Source organism: Ceratotherium simum, chromosome 16, assembly GCF_057802395.1.
Source record: "Ceratotherium simum simum isolate JZ-2026a chromosome 16, ASM5780239v1, whole genome shotgun sequence".
Lineage (NCBI taxonomy): Eukaryota > Metazoa > Chordata > Mammalia > Perissodactyla > Rhinocerotidae > Ceratotherium > Ceratotherium simum.
In genome coordinates, this window is record NC_141915.1 from 43,579,279 (window position 1) to 43,590,365 (window position 11,087).

An 11,087-nucleotide genomic window follows, 5' to 3' on the forward strand; every position below is an offset into this window, starting at 1 on the left:
AGGGGGAGACACTTTCCCAACAGGTTCCTCACAGCTGGGATGCTGCCTGAGGAATAGCTGGTAGCTGGCACTGCAGGACACCCCTCGTGCCCTGCAAAGGAAAAGTCCTTGGCTTCAGCCCAGTCCCAGTTGCGCCACAAACTTGCCGCATGACCACGGGCAAGTCACAAATTTTCTTCAGACTATGATTTCCCCATCTGCAAAATGGAGATTTTAGGCCCAGCTCTCAAAACGACATGAGGATCATCCGATAACCAGAAAGAAAAGAAAGCCAGCCAGCCAGCCAGGCACTCCCTACAGAAATGATTAACATGCTTCTTATTGTAGCCAAGGTCCTAGACTAGTCCCTGTGGTGTCTGGGGAGAGGTGGGGAGCCCCCCAGGTGTGGTGTCTGGGTAATTCCGGCCAATGTGGCTATTAAAGAATGACAGGGGACTGTGGGTGGCACTGGGGGTGGGGGGGAGTGCCATCTACTCTAATCACTCTTCCCAAGGAAACTCTCATTCCAGCCAGACCTGCCAGGGGTTTTATTGCGTTTGTGGGGACCCGCAGATTTCAATCTCCAGACCCCACAGGGAAGGAACAAGTATTAAGCTAATTTTATTAAATGGCCACAGCTGGCAGTGGGGGGAAGTAGGGGAGAGAAGGAAGGATAAAGAAAGTCATTCAAGTCTGCCAGCCATGACAAGGGTCCATACATGGGTCCTGACTGGGAGAGAGGCCACCCCTCCTTCCTGTCTCTCCAGCTGAGCCGGCTGGGGGAGGGGAGGCCAGCTGGGACCTTGCCTCAATGTAGAGCCTTGGGATTCTCCAAGAGGCGCACCCCTGGCTTCTGCCCAGGGCAGATGCTTGTAAATACAACAAGCCTCTGCAGGGCAGGACTGGGAGCAGCAGGGAGGGAGCTGAGCTGCCTCAATGCCATCATTCCTCAGTTCTACTTTGGAGATCCCAAATCTTTATGAAATATGATGTCCTGGGTAAGAGCACGGTCTTTGGTTCAAACACTGGCATTTGCCTCTTCCTGGCTTTGTGACCTTGGCAAGTGATTTAATTTCTCTGAGCCTCAGTTTCCTCTTCTGAAATGGATAAAATAACAGCATCCACATTAAAGGGCATCACTTGCCAATTCACCCCTACTCCACACACATATACATGAGATAATATTTACAAAGTTCCTATATGGTGTCTGACACAGAGTGGGTGCTCTCTAAATACTAGTCATTTTTCTTTAGGAATGCTCTAACTGTGCGACTGTCACGGCCCCAGTTACAGGAAATGAGGGGCAAGGAGACTAAGTTCTGTGATCTCCAAGGAGCAAGGGCTTTTTGGACTCGGGCAATCACAGAACTTAGTGACTGTGTCACATTAAGCAAGCTGTTTAACCTCCCTGGAAGAAGAACTAAATCAGGGCTCGTGGGAGACTTGAGTGAGGTGACAACCCTGAAAGGGTTTTGCAAACTTGAGAGTGATGTATAAATAATAAAAGCTATGTTTATTGAGCACATACACTATACCTCTTTAATCCTCAGTCAAGTGAGGTAGGTCTCCACACCTACATTTTATAGATGAGTAAACTGAGGCCCAGAGGTGGAGTGCTTAGGCCAAGGTCAAGTGCTTAGGCGTTTAGTGCAAAGCTTGTTCCTTTGGTTGCTGCCACTAACCCAGACTGAGTCAGAGAGGAGTGGCTTGCCCAGGAGCACACACGGTGGCACCGGATTGGGAACCTGGGTCTCCCACTTTAAACCTTGCTGTGCCTTTGGAACGCTGATGCCACTTTCAAGGATGAAAAAATAGAACATCTCCACCATGGCAGATGATGTAACTGGGCTGCTTCCCAGGCCCTCCTGGGCTGTGGTGGGCATTGGGCCCCTTGGCCCACCTCCTCCTGGAGCAGCTCTGACGCTGGCACCTGGCTTCCCCCAGATCCATGGGAAACTTCCACCAGACCCCTTCTCAGTCTGGAGGAGGGCCGGGTTCATGGTCCCCTCCTGCAGCTCCTCTCCAGGGCACAGACCGAAAGCCAGCGGGGTGGAAGTGTTTTTATTATAGCTTTGGTCAGAGGGGGCGCAGCCAGGTCGGGTCTTTATGGGGTGCTGGGAAGCTATCCAGCCCCCAATCCACCCCTCTCCCAGGCGGCGCCACCCCGGGGCGGAGGGGCAGCGCATCGACCCCGCCGAGACCTGTCCCCAGACTGGGGCGGGCTGGTGGGCAATAAACAGTCCTATTGTACAAATATACAGTGCGGGCCGGGGTGGGGCGGTCAACACCGCTTCCCGGGGACCGGGACGGGACGGGGGCGCTGGACCCGGCTCTGCGGCGAGCCGGCGGGAGGGCCTAGCTGCGGGCCCGGGCGGTGGCGAGGGCGGGCCGGGGGCGTCATAGCCGGGGAGGGCCGGCAGCGAGGGAGTGGGCGGGGGACGGGTCATCCTCTGCCCTCCGGGGAGGGAGCCCTGAGGGGATGGGGATGCAGGGGCGGCGGGAGCTCAATCGGAGTAGATGATGAAGCCGGAGAACGTGCTGTATTTGTTGCTGTTGCCGCCATGTGCTTTGCCTCCGTCCAGCTTGATGAAGACCTCGTCGCCCGCGTCCAGGTGCAGGATCACGCTGTTGCTGGCGTAGTCGTAGTTCTGGTCTGCGTCCTGGGCAATGGCGCTGGCCCGCACCTGCGGGGTCGCGGGGGTAGGGGAGTAGGGGTGTGTGTGAGAGGGTAGGAAGGAGGATGGGGGGTGACCTAAAAGCCCCATCAGGGCTCCGAGCCTGCTTCTCTCCCGTCGTCTCCCCCCCCACCCCCCATCATAACTGTGTGTTTTGGGAGGGGGTTATAGGGGAGCCCTGGATTTCCAGGGCCCATGTAATCTGGGTCTGGATTGAGAGTCAAGGTGGAGTCGACCTTCTTAACTCCTCTAGGTCTTACTGTCTCATCTGCTGAGGACCCCAACAACATCTCCAGGATGTCCCAGCCTGGAACTTCCTCCTTGCAGAGAGGAATTCTCTGTACCCCCAAGGGATGGAGGGCCATTCCTTCTCTCATCATTTCTTCCTCTCTGCTTTAATTGTAATAATGATGCCTTACATTTCAGCCACATCCACCTGTTCTTATGTCAGGTGGACACAAGGGCGCACCTTGGCCTCACAGGTCAGGGCCCTGGCCCAATGCCAGGCTGCCAGTAAGTAACCTTAACCTTAGTATCAGGACCCCGTCTTTGGACTCCCTGTCTGAAGGTCATTCTAGACTCTTTCACACCGGAGCAGTGAGATGGAAGGCCTGGTAATTATTTCTCCTCCCAAGGCTCAGATTGAGCCTCCAAGGAGCAGAAGCTATACCTGTGACTATTACCCCACCCAAAGAGGACTTCTGGCTCCTCCTGTCTCACCCCAGAGTGGGAAGAAGGGAATCCAGGCATACATCCCTCTGTGATCCTCAGTCTGGTCTATATCCTTGCTGGTCCTTGTTTTATTTGGAGTGGAGGGGACGGACAGGCAGGATGATGGGGCAAGGGAGTGCCAGCATTTGGGTGTGAAGCTTCCTATCGCTTTTAGGGGCTCCAACTATAATCATAAGATATTGAGGGTGTGTGGTGGTGGACACATTCCCTCTGGGCATTCCTCTCCAACAGCTGAGGTAACACCAGGCCTGAGCCATAGGACCTGGGGCCTCTCCAGGGCATCCTGGGTGGAGAATGAGAAGAGAGGAGCCCTCTCCAAGGTTCTGGCTTGTGCTGGGGGGAGGCTGCATTGAGTGGGGTTCTCTCAGCCAGGCTCCTCAACAGCTCCCCTCCATCTTGCCCCTTCCCTGAAGGCAGCTCCCCCAAGGGCTGAGTCTGGGCTGGACCAAGCCAAATTAGAGGAGGGGCCCATCCTCCCTCCTGGGCTGGAGGCACAACTGTAGATCAGCTGGGCCAAAGCTGCTGACTCAGGGTAATGCCGCAACAGGGGGACCCAACATGTTTGCATGCAGTCTGCCATTTAAAGATCCCTCCCGCCCCTTCTTTTCCCTCAACTTTTTCTTCCCCAACCTGGGAAGGAGCTGTTTGGGACACTTAGCTGGGAAAACTCTTGGTCCAGCTGAAGGTGGGTGGAAATCAAATGGGGAGAGACACAGTCAGTCAAGGAGCTCTGTTTCTCTGTTTAGAAAATGGATGAGAAGATCCTGCTTCACCACAGCCACCTTTGTAAAAACCTTTTGATGGTGAAGAAAAAAATTTTAAATCTTGATGGGGCTTTGAGCTACTAGGAAAGAGCTGAAAGCAAGCAGCCAACTTCTGTATTGTTCCCTGGGCCCTAATCCTGGTAGTATTTATTATTACACATGCATTTCATTATCTTGCTAATAAATTACTACTAATAACAATTATTTTTATTACCCAGATTAATTTAGCCTTAACTCATTAAAACAGTGTGCTTCTTAATAGCCAAATCCATTAGAATACAGTCATCTGTCATCAGGAATCTCCTGGTGATGTGACAGGCATCAGAACTGTTATGCTTATGTTTATTATTTATTCATCACCATGATTGTTGCTGTGATTATCCTAATTATCCATGGAGGCAGGGAGAATTTATGCTCTTCCATCCTTAGACGGTGGGGGATCCAGGAACGGAACCCAGGGGTCCTGATTCTCAGCCCCAGACTGGGACCAGTGGAGGCATCCAGCTCCTCCTGGGGGCCAAGGGGAAGTTTGGGGAATTGAGGTTGCCATGGAAGCAGGAAAGACAGCCTGAGACTTGTCACGAGGGGGCGCTGTAGAATTACCTCCTCAAGGGCTTCTAGGAAGGGAAACTGAGGCAGTGGTTAGGGGCCTAGGCTAGGGGCCTGGAAGAGGGGCCTGGAAGTGAGGGAGAACCCAGGAAACATGTCCCTGCCCCTAGATCAATGCAGGGGTCTCAGATGTGCAGGAGTTTGGCTCCCACAGGCAGCCAGCCTGGCCCACAGGCACAGGGAACACGTGTGCTTTCACACATTTACTGGGTCCCTACTGTGCCAGGCACTGTGCTCTGTGCTGTGAAAGGCATTAGAGGCCAGAGAGAATTGCTGGGGGCCCCTCTCCCACCATCAGGTGCAAGGCCGACATCCAGTTAGTTCCTTATACCACAATTCTCAATTTATATACCCCACCGCCTCTCCGCTCACTCAGACTCTGGTGTCCAAACCCCTGCCCATTTGTAATACTCACCTTCCCATAGGTCCTGCCCATCCCCACACAGCCCCCTCCCCCCCAGCCCAGTTTATCAATTTCGTGTCCTCCCTGACCCATCTGAACTGTGGATTTTAGAGGCAGCTTCAGGGAGCTCACACCACCCAGGGCACCACCCCCAACCTAGAGCCCCTTCCTCAGGCTCCTCAGGTCCCCATGTCCTAATAACCAGGGCTTGGTGCCATCAGGCTGCGCAGTGGTGACTCAAAGCTACCCCTAAGGAGGGGTGCTGGGACAAGGACAGAGAGGGGTCCCAGCACCAGGCTGGGAAGGGCCAAGGAAGGGCCAGGGCCCAGAAGCAGCCCTGCCTTTCTGAGGAAATTCTGGAAGCCTCTCTGCAGGCAGGAAGCCAAGAAGGAAAAGCACAGAGCCCAGGGTAGCCTGGTCTCTGTGGTCTTGAAGGCATGGGAGGAGCAAGCTCCTCTCTTCTGTTCCCATCCGTTGGCCAGCTCTGTCATTTTTTCTCTGCCCACTTGAATGTCCTCTTCCACCTCTGAGACAGCCTCTCCCTACACTTGACCTTTTTATTTTCTCCCTAGCCATGTCTCCTCACATTGGGGATCCAGGTTCGCCATCCTCTCCCCTGGCCAGGTTGGTCTCAGCCAGGCCCCACTGAATCATTCCCTGCAGCCAACCCATTTGGGAACAGGAGGTACCAGGTGGGCTCCCAGTTCTCCTCTAACACAGTAATCCCTGGGGTGTGTTATTGTGTGGTTACTACTGTCTCCCCTGCACAGACCATGAGGTCCTGGAGGGCAAGGAGATTGAATCTCTGGAACCAAGCTCCAAACCTGGCTCCTAGTAGGGGCTCAAAACTAATATATGGAATGGCTAGTCGGATTAAATGAGTCTCTTGGACAATCTGGAAGGAGAAGTCACAAAGGATGTGGGGGAGGAGGGTATAGGCCCCATTATTTGTGGGGGAGTGATAGTCTGAGGAATTGTTAAAATGCTGGGTCTTTGAAACCCCTAGTTAAAGCCACCTCCTTTCTTCTACGAGCCTGTGGTCCCACCTCCTTGTCAGGCTCTGCCAATGCCCTGCCCCTGCTGGAGGGGAAAGAAGGGGCTTTGAGTCAGTTTCACCCCGCAGTGACTGAAGCAAATGCCCCTTCCCCAAGCACACATCATCTTTGGGGCCTCCTCTTGCCTCATCTCTGGGGCCCTGCTACAACCTCCTGAGATGGTGCAGGGTCCGGGGCCACTGGTGGCCTGGTGACTACCTCCCTATCCAGACAAGCTGGGCCCCCAACCCTCTGAAACCTCAGCTTGGTGCCAGCCCAAACTTTCTTTGGAGAAGGAAGAAATTCCATTGATGAAGGTGACATTGCTGTACCCCTTACTGGTGATTAATAAGGGGAATCGTGGGGCTGTCTGCAGAATGAGCCCCCAAGATACAGGGGCCTCTCTTTTAGTGAGGAACCAAGGACAAATAGGAGAGACATGGGAAGCCTGATAGATGCAAGTGGGAGAGAGACACCCAAGGAATAAAGATGGGCCTTAAACCCCAAGGAGAGAGGCCAGAAACCCAGGGAAAGACAGAAAGGACTGGCAGACCCAGGAGAGAGACAGGAACAAGAGACAGAGAGAGAAGAGAGACAATGAGAGGAGAAAGAGGCAGGGGAGACGCAGAAACCAGAGAGAGAAGCAGGCAGGGGAGAGAGAAGAGGGAGATGACTTACAAGCACCTGGTATGCTTTTTGCTGACTCCCATGCCTGTCCGGTCCCCCACCCCCAAAGCCAGGGTGTACCTCAGGGTAGTGCTGCAGTGGGAGGGGTTCCAACAGGCTCTTTCCTGGGTCTCAGCCACAGGAGATTCCTTCCCAACTCCCACCAGCCTGGCTTTAGTCCTGACCTGCACAGGTCCCCTTCTTCCACAAGAATGCTCCGCCTGACCACCCCCAGCGGCCCCAGGCCACAGTGGTCTGGGAGCACTGGGAAGGAAGGGGGTATCAAATGGAAAGGGAGCTGGGACAGGGTTAGGTCGAGGTTAGTCCTGGGGCAGCAGTTCCAAGGAGAACACCGTGCACTGCGGTCTCGGTACCAAAGACACCGCGTGCGTGGCGCCTGCCAGCTCCGGTCTCCGGGATGGGGATAGGGAACGAAGAGGATCCCCATGGGTGACTCTAACACCCCGGGAGTCAGGAGTTGCAGCTGGGAGGCCAAGAGGAGGGGGAGTTTCCACCTCTTTGCCCTGCCTCAGGAGGAAAAACTTTTCCCCCGAGGCTGTCTTCTTGCGCAGGTAGCTCTGACACTCTGGGAAGGGGCTGCGCAGTCCTGGGTTTTGCAAAAGGTGTCAGATCGGCCCAGTGGTCGCTGCCCAAGGGCGGGGGATGTACTGCAGCGAAGGCTTTGCGCGCCCGGCTCCCCTTGCCTTTGTGTCCAAAACATCTACAGCTTCGCCTTCGGTTGCGCGCAAAGCCGTGCGCCTGGGCGCCCCGGGCGCCGAGGCTGCCTTTCCCCAGAACCCAGCTTTGCCTGCCCCTTATCGCCTGCTGGTATCAACCAGAATCCCAGCTCTCAGGTGCCGCTTCCCAAGGGCCAAGCCCCCAAGGGCCAGTTCGCGCGTCCGGAAGCCCTGCTCTCTGATTAATTGTATTTATCTCCCGCATTCCCTCGGCGCGGGGGCCCAGCAGCGTTTGCCTGGGAGCGGGCGCCCAGGAACCGAGGAGTTCGGGGTGCCAGCCGGCCCCGACCATCCCCGCATGTGATGCCTAAGCGGGGCTACTGTAGAATCTCCACCTGCGCCCGCTGACTCCGACCCGGTACCCATGTGCCCCGGGCTCCCTGGTGCCCTGCCCCCAGGCCAGACCCATGCTCCCGCCGGGCCCACCTGGCCGTTCTTGCAGAGGTCCGCCCACATACTGGTGCCGTCGCCGCCGCGCATGAGGACGTGGTAGGTGAAAAAGTAGGTGCCGGGAATGTTGCACGTAAACTTGCCGCTAGTCGCGTCGTAGTTGTTGCCTAGGTTGGTGACCACGTCGTCGAACTTGAGCACCTCGTAACCCTCGTGAGGGTTCTTGAGGCCGGCGTAGAAGGCCACGCGCGGCACCGTGGTGTAGGTGGCCGTACTGATGGCGCCACTGCCCCCCGCGCCTGGCAGCCCGGGAGGGCCGGTTTTGCCCGGCTCACCCTTCTCCCCGGGTGGCCCCACAGGGCCCGGAGGACCCGGGTCCCCGGGAGGCCCGGGGGGGCCCGGCTTGCCTGTGCGACCCGGCTTCCCCTGGGGGCCCTGCACCAGCGTGGAGGGCGGGGGCGCGCCGCTCTGCTCGCTCAGAGCATCGCTGCCGTCGGGCCGCGCGCCGGCGCCGGGGCCCCGCGCGGGGTAGGGGTCGCACACCATGCGGCAGGTGCCCAGCATCTCATAGTGGCCGTCCGGGCCGCCCGAGCTCACCAGCACGGGGATGAGCACCACCAGCACCAGCAGCATCACCACGCCCGCGGCGGCAGCCAGCAGCGTTTTCCGGCCGGCGCGGAGCCTAGGGAGCGCCGGGCCGCCCGGCCGCGCCGTCGGGGCAATGGTGCCGGCGGGCACGGGGCGCGGGCGGGGCGCCCGCGCTCAAGGGTGGTCCAGCGGGGCTGCGGGCATGGGGCCGGGCCCGGGGCGCCGCGCTGCGCTGGATGCGCTGCGGAGCCCAGCCGCCAGCTCCTGCCTCGCGCCTCCCTCCCGCTGCGCGGCCGGACTGAGCGTGGCTCCGCCGCCTCCTGCCTGGCTTCTCCCGCCTGCTGGCGCTTGGGCCACCGCCCACTCCGCCCCGCCCCGCCCACCCCCTTCGCGGGCCTCGGCGTCCGCGAGGGGTGGGGCTGAGGGCGGGGCCGGAGCCTAATTGGGCTGCGGGCGGTAGAGCTCCGCCCACCCAGAGGGGCGGGGCCGCGGAGACAGAGCCAGAGCCAGGAGGGGAATGGGGAGACTGACGGAGGAGAGACCGAAACTCGGAAATGGGGAGGGGGCTAGAGTCTGAGAGACAGGAGAGGCTTCCATGGGGAAGGGGACAGTAGGGACCAAAGAGCGAACAGAACAAAGGTCCACAGGGTGAGCTAGAGAGCGCCGAGGGGCATTGGGAGAGGAGACGGTCGGTTCCGAGGAAAACCGAGAGGGACAGAGGGAGGTGCGAGGGGCCACGGCCCGCAGCGGGGGGGGGGAGGGGGGGGAAGGCGGGGAGGGGGGCGCCCCGGTTTGCAGGGGATACTGAGAGCGATTGAAGGGAGGACCGATCGGGGAGCAAGAAGGGACAAGAAGAAGGTTATGAGGGGGGAAGTGAGGGGAAGGCAAAAGGAGCATGGGGAGGGGGCCATTCCGCACTCATTCCTCGAAGACCACCCGTCTGGGAGATCCGGAGATCGTGAGCCTGCAGCGTGCCCAGCGGGATCTCGGGTACTGACAGCAGCCGTCCCCTCTTTTCTGGCTCTTGGCTGTTCCCTGGACCCACCTTCCTCCAAGAGGGGTAGGATTTTCTACCCATACCTCCTGACCTCTGCCCCTTCCTCACCGAGCTCCAGGCCAGGCCGCTTTTTCCCGGGGCAGGGGAGCTCCTCCATCTTCCTCTGATCACTCCCCTTATCCCTGCTTTTAGACAAGGGAGAAATGGGGGCCCTAAGAAAGTGGACACCCTCACGTTATTTCTCCATTTTGATCAGTACAAACAGCCAGTCCCTGGGTGGTGACCCCCCTTTCCAGCCTCCAAGAGGAGGGGTTGATCTCACCCAGCCCCTCAGCTCCTCCTCCCTCCCAGCCTCCTCAGCAGCCCCCCAACTCTTCTTCCCGTCAGGTTGTGTGAGGCAGTCCTCTTCCTCAAGTGCAGTAAAGTGTTTAGGTTGCATAAACTGAAATGTGTCTGCTTCCATCAAAATATTTGTCACATTATTTGAGGCCCAGCTCGTGCTGCTCCACTGCTCCTCCTTCACCCTCTTTTATCCAGCCCACCAGGGAGGGCTGTGCATCTCCGAGGCCTCCGGCCGCTGCGAAAGGATGACCCTCCAGCTTCTTTCTTTTCTCCAGAGAGGCCCCTTCCCAGCTCACACTCTCCCCTCGCTCACCTGACACCAGAGGTCCTTATGGTTCTCTGGCTTTCTCTACCCAAGGTTGAGATTGCTTTACTCTACCCAGAGCTGGGAGGGGGAAATGGACAGGAGGATATCAAGTCCGGGGCTATGAGAGAGGACCGTCCAAGCACTGATAGCTGAGCCCAGGTTAGAGTGATGTGCACCGCAAAGGAGAGAGTTAAAAAAAAACCTCAATAAGTAGCGTTTATTCAGGGCTTACTGTGTGCCAGCTCCTGTGTTAAATGCTTTGTGTATGAGATCACACTTGATCTACATACTAATCTATAGAGGTAAAGCCCATCATTATTCTCATTTTACAGATGGAGAACTGAGACTCTGGCAAGTTAACAGATTTGCCCAAAGTCACACAACTGATAAGTGGTAGAGTCGGGATTCAAACTGGCAGCCTGGCTCCAAGCTCGTCCAACCTCAACGCGATGGGGTCTCTAGCTACTGTTTCCTGCCCCAAGGGAGGAAGGTGTTAAGTGCAGGGGGCGACGGGCTAGAGTTCCCCAGGCTCAGGAAGAGTAGCCCTCAGCTGTCGGCTCTCAGTCCGGCCTCCTGTCCCTCACGGCGGTCTCCCTAGTATGACTCGCCTAATAGCGACAGGGCCGGCGACCCGAGGGACAAGTGCGCGGTCATCAGAGTGTGATTTGTACAGCCCCCACTCCCCTAGTTCGCAGGCAGACGGGTCTCTCCTCGTCCGCCACCCGCAGTCCTCCCAGAACCCGCCCGGGCAGCTGCGACCCGCGGCCCGAGGCGGAGGACGGGCGGGCGCGTCCACCCCCGCGCTCGCCCGGGCGTCCGAGAGGAGCACTCGGCGCGGCAGAGCCGCCCGCCCCCCGCCCCGAA

At 57.8% G+C, this 11,087-nt stretch overlaps 1 protein-coding gene across 1 annotated transcript; it reads right to left on the bottom strand.

Moving 5' to 3' along the window:
- Positions 1 to 2,051: 2,051 nt before the first annotated feature.
- Positions 2,052 to 8,730, bottom strand: C1QL1 (complement C1q like 1). Its single transcript, XM_004432580.3, has 2 exons — positions 8,026 to 8,730; positions 2,052 to 2,663 (listed from the first exon to the last, which is right to left on the bottom strand). Exons 1-2 carry the CDS (start codon positions 8,620 to 8,622, stop codon positions 2,484 to 2,486), a joined length of 777 nt encoding a protein of 258 aa, XP_004432637.1. The 5' UTR covers positions 8,623 to 8,730; the 3' UTR covers positions 2,052 to 2,483.
- Positions 8,731 to 11,087: the final 2,357 nt, after the last annotated feature.